Source organism: Antennarius striatus, chromosome 14 (genome assembly GCF_040054535.1).
Source record: "Antennarius striatus isolate MH-2024 chromosome 14, ASM4005453v1, whole genome shotgun sequence".
In the NCBI taxonomy this organism is placed as follows: domain Eukaryota; kingdom Metazoa; phylum Chordata; class Actinopteri; order Lophiiformes; family Antennariidae; genus Antennarius; species Antennarius striatus.
The window spans coordinates 20,813,090-20,836,843 of record NC_090789.1 but is presented as its reverse complement, the minus strand read 5'-3'; the positions used below and the strand labels follow the sequence as shown (position 1 = coordinate 20,836,843).

Genomic DNA, 23,754 nt, shown 5'->3' with positions numbered 1-23,754 from the left:
ACAGCGATGGGGGACTGGTTGGCGGCTGACATGCTGACGCGGACGGGACGCAGGTCGTCACGCGAAAAACCACAGGCCAGGAACTCCTCAAGAGACCAGAGGTCAGACTGCACACCAGTGTCCGCGATGGCAGATACCCTCGCCACATTAATCGAGCCCTGGCCGTCAGGGCCGCCACACAGACCGCCTGACCTGTCAACAGAGATGGTGATCTGTGCTCGAGGATGGTCCCTCGTCCTCGCTCGCCTCCATTCGCCCTTTGAGAAGATGTGGTGCTCGAGAACGACAGGCGAGTCGACATGGCTCCCGCGGCGCCAGCCAGGGCGGGCACTAGGCTGAAAAGATGCATTCTGGGAGATCGGTTCCAGCTCCATGGCAGCCTGTTGACTGCTGGCGGGCGGCTGCTGTCGCCTCTTGCGCCGGGGAGCCCTATAACAGTCAATACAAAGCTGGTGGGGCTTGGTGTTTCATCCGCGAGACCCTTCCGTAAAGACATTGAAGGTGCCCCTGCACTCCGGGCACGAGGCCATCCTAGCCTTGTCCGCTGGGCCTGGGGTTGGGGTGGAGCTCACCTGTGGGCCTCTCCTTAAGCGCTGGAATGATGACATGGCTGACAGGGCCAAGGAAGGGAGAGCATTACGAGCCATCTCTTTGTTCTCGACAAGTGCAACCACATCGTTAACTGGTTTGTTCAGGATGTCGGATGTTGTTTTGTGAAATTTCATGCCTTATTTGAAGACCTAAGGTCCGAAGTAAGTCAGCACACTCACAAATGGTTAATATATTTATTATAACAAAAGATCCACAAAGGAAGCAAAGATAATCAACAGTGATGAAAACGCTAGATACAGGTTGTCACTCCCGCAATCCCCACATTAACATCAGTTCAAAGAATGCAAACAAGTCATCAGCTATATCACTCTTACCGTTGACAATAGGCGGAGAGCCAACACCTCAGTCAGAGCAGCAGATGAAAAACAAAGGACCAGGCGTCTGTACCAAGACCCGTGGCAGACTCTAACTTGGTAGAGAAAAATCTCTCTTCTTTATAGTGGAGCATCGCGTGCAAGTGAGGAGGGCCGGTCCCCACTTGCAGGCAACATCCATCTTTAGTCAAGGCTAGCAGTCTCCCCTTGTTCAGGATATGAGCATCAGCTAAGATAACACAACAAGTGGTACATCTCACAGGTTGACATGTTTTCAAGAAACTCAGGGGGGAAAACAGGTGATGAATATCATAGGCTGTCATTTACAAGACAGGTAAGGATACTTTATGAGAGTTGGGGTACTCTCTGAACATATATTTCATGAGAATGTGCAACAGTAATGAGTTTGAGCTCATTTATGGGACACATACTTTAGTTCATTAATAGAACACTTGAGTTCATTCATGGGACACATAAGACTTACACTTTCCTCCACAGATGTGCTCAGCACCTCGCAGCGTATGTCCGAGTCATAAATCCCATTGATCAGGACATCACGGATAATGTGGTCAGTATAGTCCACCGCCTTGTCACACTCACACACTGCAGCGTAGGCACATGTCTCTGCTTTCTCCCGCACCCTGGCAGTGAAGGCGCGGAAGGTCTCGTCGCGCTCCTGGTGTAACCGAAGCAGTTCGGTACGCAGTACGTATGTGGCGACTGGGATGACTGCTAGAGAACGCATGGCGGCGATGAGATCTGGCAAAGACCCTGAGGCGACGGTCGGGTTGGCTTTCAGCAGGCTGTCACCAAGTTCAGGCCCAGCACACTGGAAGAGCTGGAAAGGGGCCTGGGCAACTCCTATGCCCAAGCCAGTGCAGAAGACTTCCCAACGATGGAGGAACACGTTCCATTCCTCAATGGACACACCAACGTCGACCCTCGGCCGGTCCAGTTTCGGGCCCTGAGGGGTGTGGGCCTGGGCCGGGGCAGCCATGACAGCCGGTGCACTCTGATGGGCAAGTCCATGATTAGTCAACAGAGCGATGGCGAGAGCCTCCGACACGTCATTAGTCCTGAAAGCGCAGTCAGGCACGGAGCATTCATTCGACGACAACCATGGCTTCTTCATGAAGAAATACACTCCTCAACGTCAATTATTGTTTTTAATGACAACGATGAAGAAGCCCTGCAGTGAAAACACAAAACAAAAATACAAGATATTTCCCAAAAGTAAATACAAGCATATAATTCTTTTTAAATAAGTAAACAGAATAAAGTAACAAACTGCATAGTTTCAAAAATACTGTGACCAAAGAAAAGACAAACTTACAATAAAAGAGCGGGAACAGCTAAACAGCTTCCAAGCTCCATGAGAGAATGTCCATCTGAACGTGAACCTTGTGTAACGTTCAGCAACAGTGCAGCAACGGTGCAGCAATGGAACGGCTTGTATCACATGACAGCCTGGTGTCACATGACTCTAACACAAGAGAACAAGGAACCTAATATAGCACTGCCCCCTTGTGGCTGGCAGAGAACTCTTCATTGTGGATGGATGAAAAACTAACGTGGAGACAGCATATAGACAGGCTTGTTAATAAATGCCAAAAAGTGAATAATTTATTAAAATGTGTAGCTGGAAGGGACTGGTGAGCATCAAAAACATCACTGTTAGGGATATACAAAGCCGTGATGAGAACCTCATTAGACTATGGATCTATAGCATATATGTCAGCCGCAGATACTCACTTGAAGAAACTAGAGGTGCAGCAAGCTCAAGGGTTGAGAATATGTTGTGGTGCATTTAAAACCTCCCCGGTGGCAGCTATACAGGCTGGAGCAGGAGAACAGCCACTGAGAATTAGAAGAATTAAAATCATGTTGGCATATTGGATTAATATAAAGGGACACGGAGAGGATCACCTCATAAAGAATATCCTGAGGGACTGTTGGGAGTATGAAAACAGCAGTGCAGCCAGTTTTGGTAGAATTGGGAATGGAGTTGCAGAAAGGGCAGGGTTAAGCCGGATTCAAGTAGATAAAACGGTTCCAGTATCAAGGATCCCCCCGTGGTTGTTTATGATGCCAGAAGTAAATCTTGAAATCAAGAAACTTCTTAAGGAAACGAAGAGACAAAGCACAGCTGGGTTCATAGCCATGAAATACTTGGAAGAGAAATATGACAATAATCAAATGATATTCACAGATGGATCAAAAGATCCAGATACTGGCTGAACTGGGAATGCAGTATATACCCATACAGGAAAAATAAGAATAAAGCAGAGGTGTTCAGATCACATATCAGTGTATGCAGTAGAATTAGTAGCGATAATAATAGCATTACAGTGGATAAAAACGCATGGGAAGGAAAAGTCAGTCATAGCATCAGACAGCTGGGCAGCTCTCTCAAGCATACAAACAATGAATTCATGTAGACAAGATCTAATATTTGAGGTGCCCAGTAATCTGTATGAAGTCTGGGAGAGAGGGCTGGGGGTGAGTTTTGTGTGGGTTCCTGCCCATGTGGGAATAGAAGGAAATGAGGAGGCAGACATGATAGCAAAGCAATCATTAAGGCAACAAGACGTAGACCTGCAAATCAGTTTAAGCAAAGCAGAAGGGAAGGCACTCATTAAAAAATACAGTCAGAAACAGTGGCAGGAATACTGGGAGTTGGCAGAAACGGGCAGGCATTTCTTTTCAATACAGAGACAGGTGGGAGAGGGAAGAAGGATTGGAAGGAACCGGAAGGAGGAAACAACATTAACTCGGTTAAGGATCGGGCATACAGGGTTGAATAAAACATTGTATAAAATAGGTAAACACACAGATGGGAAATGTGAACAGTGTGGGGTAACAGAACCAGTGCAACATGTGTTGATAGAATGTGAGAGGTACAAAGAGGAGAGGAAGACCTTGATGCAATGATGGAGAAGGATAGGAAACCGTTTAATTTAGGAAACCTGCTAAAAGTTGACAATAGAGCAAGACTGGGGCGACTGATGGACTTTATGTGGGAAACTAGGTCAATGGACAGAATTTAGGAGGATCCGTCACTAAGGGGTTCTAGTCTGTAACTGCCTGATCTCCTGTTCCAATGTAGACTCAGTAGGTGGCGGTAATGCTCCAGACACGAAGGGGTAAACTGCCATTAAACCAAACAGAAGAAGATTTTTTATTTTTTTTTGTAAAAACACTTTAATCACATTCAAACATTTTGCAATTTTACATTAGATGAAGCACTGAAGTGCCTCAGAAGAAGTTTTTTTGAAAAAAAAACTTCAATCACATTTAACATTTAGAACATTTAGAACATTTAGAACATTTTACAATTTTTCATGAGATAAAATTTCAAAAACACTAAACACTCAAAAACATTAAACACCAAGAAACAAAGGGAAATATAATATAAAAATTAGTACATTATATCAGGAAGTTTGCAAAAGTGAGGAGGTCATCAACTAAAGTCCATAGGACATTTTTGTGACACCAGATGTTCCTGAAGTTATTCAGGTCTTTTGTCATTTTATAGAAACCAAATTCTAGTTTTAAGCGACATCTGATGTTACAGCAGAAAACAGGAGCTGCTTCTGGAACAGTATTGTTTTCAGTTCTCCTCTTCCTGGTCACAGAAATTGTGAGTTTTGCCTCCCCAGAAATAAAATTTAAAAGCTGCCACTTTCTCTGATTCCATCTATTGTACCCAGCACCATAGATGAATTTCCTGATACTAAAATTTTCACTGAACAAGTTAAAAGGAGGAGGAGGAGGAGGAGGAGCAGGAGCAGGAGGAGGAGGAGGAGGAGGAGGAAGAGGAAGAGGAAGAGGAGGAGGAGGAGGAGGAGGAAGAGGAGGAAGAAGAAGAAGAGAAGAAGAAGAACTGGCCCTCCGGCCACAGCATGGCAGGTGCTTTGCATACACCAACACTGCATTCCCCACAATGCAACAGTAGCCCTGCTACATTATGCATTAGCAGTCAGAGCAGAGATTAATTTAGAGAAAGAATACAACAAAGAAAACAACTGAATTGATATTGTTTTATTTTTCTCATTTTACTATTTGAAAGCATAAATTGGTATGATCATAGGGCAGCACAATAATACATTTTCAGTTTATTATGCATTTAATTTAATTTATACACTTATCCTGATATTAAAGGGGCCCTATTCTGAAAATCACACTTTTTCAGGTCTCTACATATACATAGTGGTCCTCCCTAACCCAACCAACTCCTAGAATCTGGTAAACAAACACTTCCTGCATCAATAGATATTTGGACTTTTAGGAAGACATGGCTCTGAACGACTTGATTCGACCACAAAGCACTAGAATAGGCATTCTTGACGTCAGACTTTGCACTCTGTGCTATTGGACAGAGTATTGGACCAAAAATAAACACTGGTGTTGATTTGTACAATCAACAAACTGTGAAATAAAACCATTACAAAGAGCTGAGTTGCCCCAAAGCGTCCTCTGTGCCCATCTACATGCCATTTTCAAGTTAGGGCAGAAACGATGTCAAGAAAACCCAAATAACTTGACAATACCCAATTCCTACTGTGGATGAGCTCTTACAGGGAATGAACGGGTCTGTCATTTTCAGTAAATTGGACTTGAAATGGGGCTATCACCAGCTAGAGCTCACACCAGAGTCCAGGGGTATCACTACGTTTGCTGTACAAACAGGTACCTACAGGTACAAAAGACTCATATTTGGTGACTCATCTGCTAGTGAACAGTATCAATACGAAATTGCGACAGCTACAGCTGGCATTGAGGGGGTAGAGAATATCTCAGATGATATAATTGTTCATGGCCCAGACCAGGAGACTCATGATAAACGACTCCATGCAGTTCTGAAGAGGTTAGAGGACTATGGGCTGACCCTAAACAAGGAGAAGTGTCAGTTTAATATGGACAAGCTAATTTTCATGGGCATGTTACTCTCGCAGAAGGGCATAGGTCCCACTACAGAAAGAGTGAGAGCAATAGCAGAGGCACGAGAGCCTGAGAACGCTTCTGAGACCCGTAGTTTACTTGGTTTAGCGGGTTATTCAAGCCGTTTCATACCACAGTTTGCTAGCATATCAGAGCCACTTAGGAGGCTAACTAAGAAAGACACACCTTTTATATTTGGGCCAGGGTAAAAGCATGCATTTAAAGTGTTAAAGGAGAAGTTAGCTGAGGCTGGCGCATACTTTGATAAAGATGCCCCTACTAAAGTCATAGCGGATGCAGGACCAGTAGGAATAGGTGCAGTCCTAGTACAGCAACAGCAGCGAGAGATGGTGCCCATATGTTAGGTAAGAGGTAAGACGGAGCATGACTGACTGTGAACGCAGATACTCACAAACTGAACGGGAGGCCCTCACCTTAGTCTGGGCGTGCGAGAGGCTGCACCCATTCATATATGGAAAAAGGTTTGACCTAGTGACGGACCACAAGGCTCTGGAGGCCATCTACAGTCCGGCCTCTAAGCCATGTGCCCGCATTGAGCGGTGGGTGTTGTGGCTCCAACCGTATGATTTCAGAGTATTACACATACCCGGAAAGGACAACATTGCGGATCCCCTGTCACGACTACTGGGAGAGAGCACGACAGATGGGATCCACAAGCACGGCGCGGAGGAATACGTGCGATTCGTTGCCACACACGCTACTCCACGAGCACTGACCACCAGAGAGGTAGAGGAAGCCTCTGCGACTGATGATAAACTCAGAGACCTGAGAAGTGCAGTACAGAGTGGATGTTTTGACAAGTGCCAAGTGTATGCGCGTATTGCATATGAACTGTGTGTAATTGGACAGTTGGTGTTAAGAGGGACACGCATCATACTGCCACAGGCACTCAGAGACAGAGCCCTGGAGTTGGCTCATGAGGGACACTTGGGCATTGTGGGCACAAAACAACACCTCAGGAGTAAGGTGTGGTGGCCAGGTCTGGATAAAGCAGCAGAGAGATATGTGAGGTCATGTCACGGTTGCCAAATATTGTCAAGGCCTGACATGTCTGAACCTCTGAGACCCACAGCACTTCCAGATGGGCCGTGGCAGGACTTAGCCACTGACCTACTAGGCCCACTACCAACAGGACATTCCATATTAGTTGTGATTGACTATTACAGCCGGTACTATGAGTATGAGATCCTGCAGCCGACCACTGCGGAAAAGGTCATAGATAGCCTGGAGAATATCTTCAGTAGGCATGGACTTCCTATTTCCATTCGTTCGGATTGTGGACCACAGTACGTCTGCACAGTTTCAAGCATTCTGCCAGGAGAACGGAATCGAGAATGTGAATACCACACCTAAATGGGCTCAAGCCAACGGTGAGGTGGAGCGGCAAAACGCTTCGTTGATGAAGAGGATTCACATCGCACAGTCTGAGGGGCTAGAATGGAAAAAGGAGCTACGCAAGTATGTGACCGTCTATCGATCGATAGATCATGCCACGACAGGAAAGAGTCCTGCCGAGCTTCTGTTCAACAGAAAGATCAGAGGAAAGCTCCCAGACATCACGACACCACAAAGAGATCTGGAGGTCAGAGACATCAATTGCTGAGAGAAAAGGACAGTTGAAAATCTACACTGACAACAAAAACAGAGCGAAACACTCAGATGTATCAGTGGGAGACCAGGTCCTACTAAAACAAGAGAAAGTTGACAAATTCCCAACAACCTTCAACAAGACACCACACAAGGTGATCAGCAAGGACGGAAACAATGTGATTGTTAAATCACCAAGTGGAACGACCTATTCCAGGAACACTACATTCGTCAAGAAGTACTACACCGAAGATCCTGCCCCACAGTCATCTGGCAAGACACAAATAACATGGACTGAACACGAGGAGGAAAAACCACACCTGACATCGAGTCCAACACGGAGACTCACACTAGGGTGTCCACACCAAAACCTGCAACGCCTGCTAGGTACGAGAGACCCCACAGGCAGATCAAACTGCCTCAGCATTTGACTGACTTTGTCATTAAGTGAAAGAGTCTGTTCAGTACTTAAAAAACAAAAAAAAAAACAAAATACGTGTCAGATGTGATGTTTGTGATATTATGATTGTGCCTTACCAGTCATGGGGATGTTTACGTTTCGTGTTTACGAGGTGAAATTATGGTGAACCTTTGGTTTATTACAGGGTGAATTTTTGAAAGGGAAACTGGGTTGTTCTGTATGAAAAAAATATAAGAATGTAATACATTGATGTTGAGAGAACAAAAAAAAGAGTTATTTCACTGATGTTTAGTGCAAGGCACATTGGAGTCTAATTCCTAGTAAGGGGGGGATGTTACGTACTGAGGTGCTTCCCCTTCTGGGGACTGACGTCATATCCAGGTGCCAGGGCGCGCCAGATACTTACTTGTGTGCATTGCCATAGAGCCAACATGTGTGCAGACGAGTGAGTCTAATAAATACAATTATTGTTTAAATACGGAGTTGATTATTGGAGAGAAGTAATCACTACCCAACAGGCACCACAACCATTGCTCGGATGAGTACTCGCTGCTGCTGCAGCCCTCAGACACTTTCTGCACATCATCCCGCCTGCTGTCTCCCCCTGCAGGCTGAGTACCGGTGTGTGGAGCTCTGGCAGTGCTCACACCACTGCTGCTCTTCACACATTCTGGCAATGTGCCCCCCATGCCACACCAGGAACACGACATCACCGCTCCCGGGCCCAGCTCCTCGTCCGCGCCGGTCACCTGCACCTGTTCGCCTCACTGGAGTTCGCATGGCGTTGTCGTCCGGGGCTGCTGCTTTACAGATCTTCTCCGTGTCCTCCAAACTCCTGAGCTTGGTTTTAAACTCAGAAAAAGACACAGTCCTCTCTGTGCTACATGCACCGCAAATGGTTTGAATTCCTCTGGAAGTCCCTTCAGAACCATTTCTACCATCCATCCGTCACTCAATGTCCCTCCAGCATTTGTCAACGCCGTTATGGCCGTTTGTGCTCGGATCACACGATCAGGTTCACTTTCACTGCTCTGATCCGTCAAAGCAGAGCCGGCTTGACAAACGAATGTTGTCCATGTTGATAGATAGATAGATAGATAGATAGATAGATAGATAGATAGATAGATAGATAGATAGATAGATAGATAGATAGATAGATAGATAGATAGATAGATAGATAGATAGATAGATAGATAGATAGATAGATAGATAGATAGATAGATAGATAGATAGATAGATAGATAGATAGATAGATAGATAGATAGATACTTTAATAATCCCGGAGGAAATTGTATATATCCACTGCTCAGGCGTTACATAACAAATAATACTGGATAAACACCAGGAGAAAAACAAACACTGACATCACAGGACATACCACAAGACATACATTACACTAACAGACAGACACATGCAGCACTAACAGGACTTATATACTAAACTATAACTAAAATATAAACAGTATAAAATAAAATCTAAACAGTATAAAATTGAATTAAAATATAAAACAGTATAAAAAATAAATAAATAATATATATATAAACAGTATAAAATTAAATTTAAATTACATTAAATTAAATCAATTTTCAACCCCGTGCAGACCTCCCACCTCCCCCCGCTCCTCCTGAGAGAGTCATTGTACCCCCTGATGGCACGAAAGAGGACCTCAGCCTCTCTGTGGAGGCGCTGTGTGACAGCAGTCTGCCGCTGAAGGTGCTTCTCTGCTGGGAGAAGGTGGTGTGCAGGGGGTGCCTGGTGTTGTTCATGATGGCCTTAATTTTAGACATGGTCCTGCTCCCCAGAACTGTCTCCACAGAGTCCAGGCTCAGCCCGACCACTGAGCCCGCTCTGCGGATGAGTCTGTTCAGACGGTCCATATCTCTTTTCCTGGCCCCCCCACCCCAACACACAATGGCGTATGACAGCACACTGGAGACTACGGACTGATAGAACATGAGAAGGAGCTTAGGACAGATGTTGAAGGAGGCCAGCCTCCTCAGGAAGTACATCCTGCTCTGCCCCTTCTTGTACACACAGTCCGAGTTGAGTGACCGGTCCAGTCTGCTGTCTAGCTGCAGTCCCAGGAACTTATAGTTTTCTACCACCTCCACCTCACTGCCTTTGATGATCACCGGCTGTGGAGAGGGAGGTGCCCGCCGGAAATCCAGAACCATCTCCTTTGTCTTGGAGACGTTGAGCTGGAGCTGGTTCTGTTGGCACCACTCCACAAAGTCAGCCACCAATGCCCTGTACCCCCCCTCATCACCCTCCCGGATACATGCCACTATCGCGGTGTCATCGGAGTACTTCTGTATGTGGCATGTATCAGAGTTGTGCTTGAAGTCTGATGTGTAGAGGGTGAAGAGAATGGGGGATAGAACGGTCCCCTGTGGCGCCCCCGTGCTGCTGGTCACCATAGAAGACAAAGTCCCCCATACGGACGTACTGGGGTCTGTCCGTTAGGTAGTCCGTGATCCAGCTCACGAGGTAGGGGTCCACAGCCATGGAGGTCAGTTTATCCTGCAGGAGCCGGGGCTGGATGGTGTTGAAGGCACTCGAAAAGTCGAAGAAGAGCACTCTGACGGCACAGACCCCGGCGTCCAGGTAGGAGAGTATGCGGTGGAGGAGGTACAAGACAGCGTCGTCAACCCCAACCTTGGCCTGATAGGTGAACTGGAGAGGGTCCATAGCACCCTGCACCTGTGGACGCATGAGCTCCAGGACCAGTCGCTCTAGGGTCTTCATTACGTGGGAGGTAAGAGCGACCGGTCGGTGGTCGTTGAGCTCAGTAGGGCGTCCTTTCTTGGGTACAGGGACAATGCAGGAGGTCTTCCACAGTGACGGGACCCTCCCCAGCCGCAGACTGAGGTTGAACAATTGTTGCAGGGGGTCCCCTAGTTCCGAAGCACAGGCTCGGAGGAGTCTTGGGGAGACCTTATCTGGTCCAGCCGCCTTGTAGGGACGGAGCCTCCTCAGCGTTGTCGTCACTAGGTCTGCAGTGATGATGGTCTCCGTCGTGGTGGGAGAAGGAGGTTGTGGCGAGGTTGGAAGTCCAGTGGTTGAGGTGGGGCCGTTGAGCTTCGCAGTTCTTGGAGTGGGCTCCGGAGAAGTGGCAGGGGTGGAAGGAGAGGAAGCACAGGAGCGGTTTGCAGGACAGGAAGAGGCCTGGGACGAGGAGCCGGGAGTGGTGGGGGAGCTGAACCGATTGTTCGCTCTTTCAATATTCCCCTCCAAAGTGCTGCACCCTTTCCCGTGTCCGGTGATGGTTCTCATCCCATTCCAGACCTCCCGCACCTGGTTGCACCCCAGCTGCTTCTCCAGCTTCCTCCTGTACGCCTCCTTGGCCTCCCTCAGGCAGAGTCTCACTTCCTGCTGGGCCTTCCTCATCTCCTCCTCGTTCTTGCTCCTGAACGCCCGCTTCTTCCTGCTCAGGACAGCCTTGACGTCCTTGGTTACCCATGGTTTGTTGTTGGGGTAACACCTGATTGTCCTGACAGGGGCCACAGTGTCCACACAGAAGTTCATGTAGTCTGTAAAACACTGAGCTGCCCCCTCAATGTCCTCCCCATGTGAGCCCACAATAACATCCCAGTCGGTGGTCTGGAAGCAGTTCCTCAGCATCTCCTCTGCTTCCGGGGACCACCTCCTGACCTGTCGTGTTGTCGCTGGCAGCCGTTTCACCAGCGGGATGTAGGTGGGCTGTAGGTACACTAGGTTATGGTCTGATTTACCTAGTGGAGGGAGGGGGGTGGCTGTGTATGCCTCCTTAGCATTAGTGTAGAACAGATCGATGGTTCTGTTCTTCCGTGTGGGACAGTCTACACACTGGACCATTGTAGGGAGAGATGAGTCCAAGGTGACGTGGTTAAAGTCACCGGTGATGATGACGAGCGCCTCCAGGTGCCGGGTCCGAAGAGCAGAGGTGGTCCCACAGATGGTCTCTCGTGCCGTCTCAGGGTCCGCCCGTGGAGGGATGTAGACGGCGAGGACGATGACGTGTGAAAATTCACGCGCCAGGTAGTAGGGTCTGATGCTAACAGCTGTTAGCTCCAGATCGCGGTTACACAGTGTTGATTTCACCGTCACATGTCCCGGAGGGCACCATCTATCGTTGGTATAGATGATTAATCCACCTCCTTTCTTCTTACCGGCGGTGTTCGTGTCCCGGTCCGCTCGTACGGAGAAGCCGGTTAGTCGGACGTTAGCGTCCGGCACGTCGCCAGTTAGCCACGTCTCTGAGAACACCAACAAGCTGGTCTCCCGGTAGCGCTGTTCAGTCCTGCACAGCGCCGTCAGTTCGTCCAACTTGTTGGGTAGAGAGTTCACGTTCCCCATGATGACGGAGGGGACGGAGGGCTTGACTCTCCTCCAGTTAGCGGCTCTAGCCGTTAGTCTAGTCCTTTCAACTCGACCCGCTCGGCATCCGCGATATCTCCGTCGGAGCTCAGGGGGATGAGATCGCGTGTTGCTGGGTCTCCTTTGACCCTCATGGACATCAACTCCTCCCTGGAGTACACCAGCATATCACTATACATTATCTAATTTTACGTTAGAAAAATACACGCAGAAACATAGAAAAAAAACGCAAAATTATGCAAACAAACTCGCTCTGAGCAGAGGAAACTGCAGCCTGCTCGCGCATGCGCAGAAGAATGTTGTCCCGTTAGCTTAGCAGCACGCCAACAAACAAACAAACAAACAAACAAACTTTCCACCACGACACTAAATGTGGCCCCTCTGGGCCCATAGCCTGTCAGCAGAGCCACACTGCAGTGGGAAATACGTCGGCCATGCCAGAAACATTTAGGTAAGAAAAAAACAAACAGAACGCAGAATGAACGAGCCGGGAGGCATCAGTATTTCTCATATAACAGGTCTACAGGTGTTTATTTGATGTCATTAAATACACGGTGTCACCACTACTTCCGGTCTAGCCACATCCGGCAAAGCCCTTCACAATAAAACATGTATTTTGTGATCACATCTCAACAAACTTTAATGTTTGTCAGAATCTGTGCCTTTATTGTCCAAAGATATCATGGCCAGAAGAAGAAGGCATCAAAGCCAGAAGAAGGCATCAAAGCCAGAAGAAGGCATCAAAGCCAGAAGAAGGCATCAAAGCCAGAAGAAGGCATCAAAGCCAGAAGAAGGCATCAAAGCCAGAAGAAGGCATCAAAGCCAGAAGAAGGCATCAAAGCCAGAAGAAGGCATCAAAGCCAGAAGAAGGCATCAAAGCCAGAAGAAGGCATCAAAGCCAGAAGAAGGCATCAAAGCCAGCCCAACAGAATCACTGAGGCGGTCCGTGACGTCATCACAGTGGGACCGGCGACCAGGAAGTGAAGACGGGCTGCTGACACCACCGACACTACCAACACCCACCCGCTGAAAATGTAACTAACACACACGTAACGCAAGTATTTTTTTGTTTAAATGTTTTTATTCCTTTAGTGTTTCTACTGGAGCGGATTAGAGATTAAATTAAGAGATAAAGAGAGATCTCCGACAGGGAGGGGCTAACAGCTGACCGTTAGCCTCCGTGGCTAACAACACCGACGGGTCGGTGGAGCTGCTCTCACCGAGACACCAGCGAGTGTGTGAGCACACCTGAGGAGTGTGTGAGCACACCTGAGGAGTGTGTGAACACACCTGAGGAGTGTGTGAATCTGCTGCCACACACACCTCAGGTGTGATTAGAAACCAGCCGAACGACTTGAAACGACTACCCCTTTGGCCCGCTAGCTAGGTAGCACGCTAGCTACTTAGCAACGTAGCTAGTTGGCACGTTAGCTAGATAGCACTATAGCTGGTTAGCACCATAGGTATTTAGCACCCTAACCGGACCGAGTTCTACTCGCGTTATGGCTCCTGTCCGTAAATACGTCACATCCGGGGACCGTCCCATCAGTAATAATCATTATTCTGTTACCTATAATAATCAATCTGTTACCAATAATCATTCCGTTAGTAATAATCAGTGCTAATCATCACCACTGATGGTGGACACGCCCGTGATGTTCTCCTGGAGGAGGTGATGTTCTCCTGGAGGAGGTGATGTCCTCCTGGAGGAGGTGATGTTCTCCTGGAGGAGGTGATGTCCTCCTGGAGGAGGTGATGTCCTCCTGGAGGAGGTGATGTCCTCCTGGAGGAAGTGATGTCCTCCTGGAGGAGGTGACGTCCTCCTGGAGGAGGTGCTCTTCTCCTGGTGGAGGTGCTCTACCTTCAGGCCCACATCTTCAGCAGTAGTCTATCTGGATTCAAACAGTTTGGAATCCACTCAGTGACATTGACTCTGTTTCTGTAGAACCAAAGCAGAAGGCCCCCCCAGACCGACATGTACGGAAAGGCAGACACCTACCGCCCCGTCCCGCGGGACTTCAACACCCTGATCCAGACATGCAGCTCCAACATCCAGAAGATCACGCAGAACAGTAAGTCTCCATGGGTCCGTCTGCTGGTCTGGTTTCCTGTGGACAGGATTGAAACACTCCACAGTTCCCAAAGATACTGGAGTGTTTCCATCCCATAATTGTTTCTATTGTTCTGCTGTTGGCTGGATGTGTAGATGCTGTCATTGTGTGTGTTACAAGTGTACCTTTTGAAATGCTATACACTGCTATACACTGCTATACACTGCTACACACTGCTACACACTGCTACACACTGCTACACACTGCTATACACTGCTACACACTGCTACACACTGCTACACACTGCTACACACTGCTACACACTGCTACACACTGCTATACACTGCTACACACTGCTATACACTGCTACACACTGCTATACACTGCTACACACTGCTATACACTGCTACACACTGCTATACACTGCTACACACTGCTATACATGTGTGTGTTATCCTCATTCTGTCTGAAATGCTAAACATTCACAACAGTTACACCAGGGAACCGTTCCCTGTGCTGCGTCTCCACTTTCTATTCTTTCTTGCATTTTGCAGTTTGTGCTTCTCACTGTCTTTACAGCGACAATGGAAACAAACATTTTATACCACAGAAATAAAACATGGTACGCCTTCAACTTGTCATAATATAGGTTCTCACATTATTCAAGCAGTCTTCTCAGCCCGAGAAGAACAGCTCTACTATGGCGAGCAGAACAACTCTACTATGGCGAGCATTGCTTTGTGTATTGCAGCAGCAACACTGAGGAGGTATAGATGTCCTTTACATCACAAGGAGTGTGAGGAATGTTGAAGACCACGCCACGCTACTTTCACATGGGGCGGCACATTTTGCCCGAGGGCCAGACGGCTACAGAGTGAAACCGCCAGTAAAGGTTAGGCAGCTCAGAAACACGGGGCAGAATAAAGGACAGGCAGCTCAGAAACACGGGGCAGAATAAAGGACAGGCAGCTCAGAAACACGGGGCAGTGTGTGAGCCGTGCTCATTGGGTGGAACCTCGCTGTACTCGCGGTTTGACAAATAATTCCATTGAAAAACTGTAACACACACAAATGAGAAGATTCCCATTATTTGTAGACAAGACGCTGCATTAATGGACTCCTTAATGGAAGCAGCATCAAACGGTTTCACTGATTTGTTCAACAATTGTTAGTTATCAATATCTTGTGAACATTCAGGTCACATGTTGTTCCTTCATAATGTCAGTGTTAGACATCAAAGCCCTGGCTGCTCTCCTAACTCTTGTGTCTGATAGTGAAGGTAGGCCTAACAGTACAAACACATTCTGGACTGATGGTCTTTACGCAGTGGAGTTTTTTCTCACTCATATGTTTGTGTGAGGGTGGGCCCCCAGGCCAGGACAGACGCTGTTGGTCATGCGGGGTCATGTGGGGTCTCCACAGATGTCCTCCTCTTAGAACAACACTGAAACTTCTCCCTGTTACCTGTTTTGTTGACAGCTGCTCAGATCAAGAGCATGGTGAACCAGTTGGGGACCAGACAGGACACCAGCGAGCTCCAGGAGCGTCTGTACGTATCCAATCACACCCCATGCTGTTCCTCCTCTGACCGGTTCGGTCACCAGCTGGTAAACACAGTCAGGACTGAGATGAGTGATGGACTGGACCGATGACCAGCTGCTTTGATCATCATCCATCCTTAACCTCTCAGATAGTTTAACTTATAATAATATGAAAGGGAGCCGAATGTTCTGGATGGCATCCACAGATCACACTGAAGTTATGGTGTGGTGACAGTGTCACGCCTGCGTTCACCTTTAAGTAAGAATCAGTGGTGACCCCAGAGCTGCTGTTAGAAGGTACAAACATGTCCGACAGGTTTCTGAGGGTCTGTGTAGTGCTGGAGGTCCAGGTGAGACGTCAGCCAACAGGAAGAGGAAGTGGCCTCTCACACGGCAGCGTTGGGACTCTCACTTTATCTTTTGCTCAGGATATCCCTTCCTAGGCCATGTGAGTGCTAAAAGGTCGACCCCCCCCCCACACACACACACACCGTGTTTTCATCTGTGTTTCAAAACAGGAAGTCTTAAATTCAAAGTTGGTGTTTTTTTGTCCTTTCTGTCTGGTTTTTCTATTTTCTCTATTTAATGATCAAACTGGCCTGAAGAACATGCAGCTGCGAGGAGAGGCTGATTCAAAAATATTAAAGGGACTTCCTGTGTGAACATTTCTGCCAAGTTTAGGAAGATAAAGTGCAGCAATACTTTGTGCACACTGTGTGCTAAGTTCGAACGTTGCACAACTGAGTTGTTTGTTCGCACGCGTGCAAGTGATTTTTTTCTCTAAGTTAATATCATGAAGTAATTATTTTACCAGATAACTTTAGTTCACAAAAAGTGTATTCTGTGGGTTGAATGTTAGTGTGCAAAGGATGCACTTTATTGAATCATCCGGTTCTGGTATTCCTTTGATATGGAACAGAGTACATGTATGTGTCGTCTATCGGCAGCCACCCAAAGAGATGTGTAGTGGGACAGCTGCTGGTGTACCGGGACAGAGTGTGTGTCGTGTTGCTGTTTGCTCACCAGAACTCTCGGTGCGTCCACAGGCAGCAGATACAGCATTACACAAACCAGCTGGCAAAGGAAACCAACAAACACCTCAAAGAGTTTGGGTCGGTCCCTCTGCCCCCATCGCTGTCGGAGCAGGTGAGTGTCACGCCTCACCTCTACATCACGCGTGTCCTCCATCCAGAGTGAACACACAAAGACCCGGGGGGGTACATTAGCTAGAACACTATTCAAACTGCTTGTCTGACATACCCCCCAAAGAGGAAGAAACAGGTTTTTGTTCAGGGGGAGAACTGGAGCTGGTTTTCATGTCTCTCCATCTGCTCATGAAATGTCAGGACTGCTTCAAAAGTTTCTCATGTTTCAGCAAACACACGTGTGACCGTTTCATCACCATTTGATGGTGGAAGGTGAAGGTGTCCAAAGAATCCTGTCATTTGTTTTCTGACTAGTTTGTACCATCAACGTTAAACCCACCTGGTGAAGATGTTCAACATGTGCTGTGACCTATGAACTCTCTGGTTTAGAACTCATCCCATAATGTTCATGTTTCACTGGTGAACACGGTCTTTAGTGTTTTTAAAGAAAAGGGACCTTGTTACTGATCTAATGCCCCCCCCCATCCAGAGGCAGCAAAAGATCCAGCGGGACCGACTGATGAATGATTTCTCAGCGGTTCTGAACAACTTTCAAGCCGTCCAGCGGCGAGCAGCAGAGAAAGAGAAGGAGTCTGTGGCCAGAGCCAGAGCCGGATCCCGCCTGTCAGTAAGTAACGCTGACCACACCCTCTAACATCAGCCTGTCATCACATGATCTACCCATCATCACATGATCTACCCATCATCACATGATCTACCCATCATCACATGATCTACCCATCATCACATGATCTACCCATCATCACATGATCTACCCATCATCACATGATCTACCCATCATCACATGATCTACCTATCATCCCATGATCTACCTATCATCACATGATCTACCCATCATCACATGATCTACCCATCATCACATGATCTACCTATCATCACATGATCTACCCATCATCACATGATCTACCCATCATCACATGATCTACCTATCATCACATGATCTACCTATCATCACATGATCTACCCATCATCACATGATCTACCCATCATCACATGATCTACCCATCATCACATGATCTACCCATCATCACATGATCTATCCATCGTCACATGATCTACAGTGGCTTGCAAAAGTATTCAGCCCCCCCAAAGAATTTTTTTGACATTTTGCCACATTTCAGGCTTCAAACTTAAAGATAACAAACTGAAAATATTTTTTGAGAATCAACAACATGTGAGACACAATCCTGAAGTGGAACCAGATTTATTCTACATTTATATTGTGTTCAGAAATAAAAAAAAACTGAAAAGTAGGATGTGTGAAGAATATTTTCAGTTTGTTATCTTTAAGTTTGAAGCCTGAAATGTGGCAAAATGTCAAAAAGGCTTGGGGGGCTGAATACTTTTGCAAGCCACTGTACCTATCATCACATGATCTACAGTACCTATCATCACATGATCTACAGTACCTATCATCACATGATCTACAGTACCTATCATCACATGATCTACAGTACCTATCATCACATGATCTACAGTACCTATCATCACATGATCTACAGTACCTATCATCACATGATCTACAGTACCTATCATCACATGATCTACAGTACCTATCATCACATGATCTACAGTACCTATCATCACATGATCTACCTATCATCACATGATCTACCTATCATCACATGATCTACCTATCATCACATGATCTACCTATCATCACATGATGTCTCTGGGACCTGTTCTAAATGTACAGTATAGAGAAGATCAGTGGTTCTTAACCTTGTTGGAGGTACTGAACCCTGCTGGTTTCATATGCTCACTCACCGAACCCTCCTTTAGTAAAAAAAAAAAGTTTTGTTTTGTTTTTTTCAAATTTCAGACATAAGTGTATGTTTTCCTGGTGTATTTACTGAATTGTGTATTAATGTCACCTTTTTCAAAGACCAAAACCAAGACAGTACATGAACTCACGTGAAATGACCTACCTGTAAATCAGTGTGACTTCTGCTGTTGTCATAGAGACCAGTTCAGATATGCGTGGCTTCACCTTGACAGGTGTTACTCTGATGTCATTTTACACCAAAGTCTGTTTCTGTTGTTTCCATCAGCTTCAGGAAGTGTTCCTTTATTTCTACCAGCACCAGACTAGAGTTGTTCACCTTGACATTCAGATCCTGCAGAACGCTGACTCCCATCACGTTCTGTTAGACAGTACAGGTACATTCAGGTTACACGTGTTCGTCTGACCACTTTCTGTTTTTGATCAACATAGTTACTATGGATTAAAATATTAAGAAATCAATCAGATGATGTACCATCATGACAGGCAGAAATCCACTACTGAGTGTGCAAAATCCCCTGTAGCACAGGTAGGCTAATGATGTAGCGTGATCACCTGCAGCCAGTGATGGCTGCAGGTGTTTGATGTCTAAAGTTTTCTAAAACCAAGGTTTGCTTGTACTACTTTCAGGGTACCCTGACCTACTTTCAGGTCATTAAAGACGGATGATTCTGTTCTGACATGTTTGGTCACTGTGTGTTTATTTTTCTCCACCAGACTGAAGACACTTCATGGGATGAAAAGCTTGTTTCCTTTGATAAGTGAGTAATACGTGACCACAGACATAAATGTAAATGTACATATCCTCTGGTGTCTACATTTATACTGTTTCCTGCTGCTGCCATAAATCCTCTTCATCCAAGTGAGGTACAGAAATTGATTTGGTGCTAAAGCCAGACTACTTGGTAAACATGGAGGTTGTGAAAGGAGTCTAGTAATGATGAAGCAATGACTCAGTAAATACGTACACACAGGTAAACACTGCATTCCACTTTAAGTTGTCTTCTGTTGAGGTGTTTCTAAAAGATCAAAACCAACCACCAGACCGCCTCTGTTAACCCCAGTTTGGATCTTTGTCCAGTCTTGTGTTGTATAGCAGTTAAAATCTTCCGTTTCACACATTTTTCAATACTTCACATAATTATTAATGTTAACGGCTGTCCTTTGTGTAAAAAGCCAAGAGGACTGGGGTCAGATCAGCACCCAGTCAGATGAGGCTGCCATCACGGAGGAGGACCTGGAGCTCATCAAGGAGAGAGAAACCAACATCAGACAGCTGGAGGTTAGCCGTTTCTTCCTCTTCCTAATGTTAATACGTACCAGGACAAAGTGGAAGCCTCTGAATGTGACTGCTGGCCTCTGATAGAACACACTGTCCTGTTTGGATCACACATGTTGAGTCAGTCTCACCACCTTTTTCAGTCTGACATCCTGGATGTGAACCAGATCTTTAAGGACCTGGCAGTGATGATCCATGATCAGGGAGAAATGATTGGTGAGTGGCATTGGGGGACATCAGGCAGTGTTGACCACTCCTCTGGAGCGCAGACCTCATCTCCCTCTGTACACACACACATTAGTTGTGTTATGACTTTGGTGGGGGGGGGTCAGTAGTTACAAACCTACAATGGTCTTGTGCTGAAGTGAATGCATGGAGACATATTTTTAAAATCTGTTGTTACTTTCTTTATCTATGATAACTGAATTGTTCTCAAACTAGTCGTTCTCCAAACTGACGTTGCTCCTGAATCCCCCTTGCAGACAGCATCGAGGCCAATGTGGAACATGCTGAAGTTCATGTGGACAGAGGAACAGAGCAGCTCCAGAGGGCGGCGCTCTACCAGGTGAGACCTCAACAAGCAGTTCATCCAGTTTACCAGCACTTTGTCCAGGCAGCTACAGGCTGGATGTTGTGTTTCCACCACAGACGGTGGTCTGTAGTAGAAACTGGGTTGTTACCAGGATTTCATGAGTGACCTTTCCTGTGTTCAAGAAACAAATCAATCAATCAACTTTTATTTATATAGTGTTTAATCACATGTTAAGACATTTCAAAGTGCTTGACAGACAGAAAGCCAACAGAACCCTCCATAGAAAGCATAAGGAATGGTGGCGGGGAAAAACTCTCTCATTGAGGAAGAAACTCAGGCAGGACCCAGACTCTGGAGGACGGTCGTCCTCCTTGAGGGTTGGGGAAAAGAAATACACTGGGGAAAGAGATAGTGTTTTTTCTAATTGTAGGCTCTATCAAAGAGGAGGGTTTTTAGTCTCCTGTTAAATAAGCTAAGGGTGTCTGCCCCCCCCCCCCCCCCCCCCCCACGGACCGAGGCTGGGAGGTCGTTCCAGAGTAGAGGGGCAGATAGCTGAAGCTTCTGCCTCCTGTTACTCTTAAAAACCCAACGGGTCACCAGAAATCCTGCCTCCTCTGATCAAAGGGCCCTGGGGGGGGTGATACACTTCAATCAGATCTCCATGTCAGACGGAGCCTTACAGTGGAGAGCTTTATGTGATCATGAGGAGTTTGGATTGTATTCTATGATTAATCAGGAGCCGATGAAGTGACGCTAGGACAGGAGAGACGTGTTCTCTCCTCCCAGTCCAGGCAGATGAGACTGACCTGGCCTTGAGAAGCTGTTAGGTTTGGGGGGGTCAACAGCCCAAAACCCAACAGCAGTTCGATTCCGGCCCCCCCCCCCCAGCCGCCTTGAGTGTGAGCTGATAGTGGGAGGTGTCAGCTCACCTCCGCAGCACTGCCGAGGCGCACTTGAGCAAGGCACCGTCCCCCTTTACAAAAAGTTGCTCATTTGCGACGCACCATGTAGGAGCTGCCCGCCACTCTACCTCCACCTGCATGCCTACAGCCCTGTGTGTGTGTGTGTGTGTGTGTGTGTGTGTGTGTGTGTGTGTGTGTGTGTGTGTGTGTGTGTGTGTGTGTGTGTGTGTTTGTGTGTTACAGGGGCCTTTACACACTAACATAGATGCATGTGTTTGTTCAAACTAGACTCTGATCTTAATTTTCCTTCGGGGATTACTAAAGGATACGAAATTAAAATTTTAATTAAGATTAATTAGAAAATTAATCCTATAACACAGCGGTCCCCAACCACCCGGTACCAGGTCGCGGGCCATGAGGTACCGGGTCACAGGCCATGAGGTACCGGGTCAGGGGCCGTGAGGTACCGGCTCACGGGCCATGAGGTACCGGCTCACGGGCCATGAGGTACCGGCTCACGGGCCAAGAGGTACCGGGTCACGGGCCATGAGGTACCGGGTCACGGGCCATGAGGTCACGGGCCATGAGGTACCGGCTCACGGGCCATGAGGTACCGGGCGCCACGGAACATTTGAATGTTTCTCTTTTTTTTTTTTAACAATCTAAAGATGTTTTATTTTGAAAAGTGAGTTCTGTATGGAATGACGCACAGACGAATGCATGCGCCTGTGCCTCGGTCACAGGTCTCGGTCACATGACCGGTTTTGAGCCCTTACCCCAAAAATTTAGCCCACAAGCTAGCAAAAAGGAGTGTTGTGCCAGTGTCCTGGACTAAATCCAGCAGAATGTCCTGAGGCCCCCAGAAAGCATTGAAGACCTTCCTTCTTACACTGTGAGACACGACCGTCCCAGTTTGACTGTAAACAAAGCAGCACCTTGCCCCCCCCCCACTGCAGCACCTCCTCCCCTCCACTCAGCCGCCGCTCTGTTTGGTACTAAAGTTCTGCATCGTGGCGCTGAAGCCTGTTTTCAACGACGGAGCTGTGTTTAATGCTAGTTTCACTGAGTTTATAAATGGAAGGAATGAGCTGTCAGCAGACGTGCTCGTAGAAGAAACAGTCAGTAAATCAGTTGTTCAATATAAAATTTAAGGCCTTACGATAATCTGCCTCTCTGCTTTCCTCATCTCAGCAAAAATCACGGAAGAAGATGTGTATCCTCGCCATGGTCGGCTCCATCGTGCTCATCATTCTTGGGATCATTATCTGGCAAGTGTCTGGCAAGTGATCGACGGTGCGTCTGATGGGGCACCAGGATGTTTCACTCCCACCTGCAAGTCGCTCGGAACCACAGGAAGAGAATGATGACTTCATTATCAACAGATTAGACCCAGAGTCGACGTGGAAGTCACGTTTATCTAAACTGATCAAGTCTTTTTTGTTTTTTTTTGTTTTTTGAACTGTAAAACATCAATGAGCATTAAGACTGATTGATTTTCTTTGGTTTACTTTATTCACTATTTTTTAATTCTTATTTACTCCACTAACACTAGCTGTCACTGCATTTCAAGTATAAAGAATATGAATATGCCATTGATTTTAGAAAGAACAAAATGAAAAACGAAACTCACTACTCATTAAAGTGAATCGATGTGATTTTTTTAAGATGCTGTAAATATTTCTGCGTCCTGTTGCGCCATCTTGTGTCGCTCTCGACCAACATAGACAAGTTCCATGACTCCTGGTGATGATGGCAGCAGTGGCTCTCGTATATATGTTGTAAAATGAACGCTTAGATTACTAATATAAATCCAGTCCATGTCTGTAAATATGGCAAAGCACCACATTATAATACTAAGGTTATAATGCAGTATAACAAATTGATATGAAATTTAAAAAAAATAAACGGTGAAACAAAACATTTTTTCACTGAATTTGTGAGTCCTTATTTGGTAAAAAGAACCCGCCTCTCTAGTCTGACAACACCTTACAGTTCAGTGGAGGCATTCAAACCGGACACTACTGCTCAATAGTCGTGGAAATAATCACAAGAACATGCACCAACAGCCCAGTGCTCTGTGTGTGTGTGTGTGTGTGTGTGTGTGTGTGTGTGTGTGTGTGTGTGTGTAAAAAACATGAAACCTGCCAGAACAGTTTGAACCAGGAGTAAAAAAACAACACAGAGTCCCGACCCCCGGGTCAGTCGGTCTCTGGGGCAGTGGGTCTGTGGGTCATTCAGTCTGTGGGTC

At 46.7% G+C, this 23,754-nt stretch overlaps 2 protein-coding genes across 3 annotated transcripts; one reads left to right on the top strand and one right to left on the bottom strand.

Moving 5' to 3' along the window:
• Nucleotides 1–811: 811 nt before the first annotated feature.
• On the bottom strand, nucleotides 812–2,376 carry LOC137607696 (uncharacterized). 2 transcript variants are annotated; one of them, XM_068333620.1, is made up of 2 exons: nucleotides 2,260–2,376; nucleotides 812–2,115 (listed from the first exon to the last, which is right to left on the bottom strand). In XM_068333620.1, the coding sequence occupies exon 2, from the start codon at nucleotides 2,056–2,058 to the stop codon at nucleotides 1,339–1,341; it is 720 nt and encodes a 239-aa protein (XP_068189721.1). In that variant the 5' UTR covers nucleotides 2,059–2,115; nucleotides 2,260–2,376; the 3' UTR covers nucleotides 812–1,338. The 2 variants fall into 2 exon arrangements, with proteins under 2 accessions (XP_068189721.1, XP_068189722.1); XM_068333621.1 differs by having other exon boundaries at nucleotides 812–1,938; nucleotides 2,260–2,313.
• Nucleotides 2,377–13,196: 10,820 nt separating this feature from the next.
• On the top strand, nucleotides 13,197–23,416 carry stx12 (syntaxin 12). The gene is made up of 10 exons (XM_068333847.1): nucleotides 13,197–13,286; nucleotides 14,198–14,324; nucleotides 15,783–15,852; nucleotides 16,891–16,990; nucleotides 17,480–17,617; nucleotides 19,511–19,554; nucleotides 19,970–20,075; nucleotides 20,216–20,288; nucleotides 20,555–20,637; nucleotides 22,698–23,416. The coding sequence occupies exons 2-10, from the start codon at nucleotides 14,228–14,230 to the stop codon at nucleotides 22,791–22,793; spliced, it is 807 nt and encodes a 268-aa protein (XP_068189948.1). The 5' UTR covers nucleotides 13,197–13,286; nucleotides 14,198–14,227; the 3' UTR covers nucleotides 22,794–23,416.
• The last annotated feature ends 338 nt before the right edge of the window (nucleotides 23,417–23,754 follow it).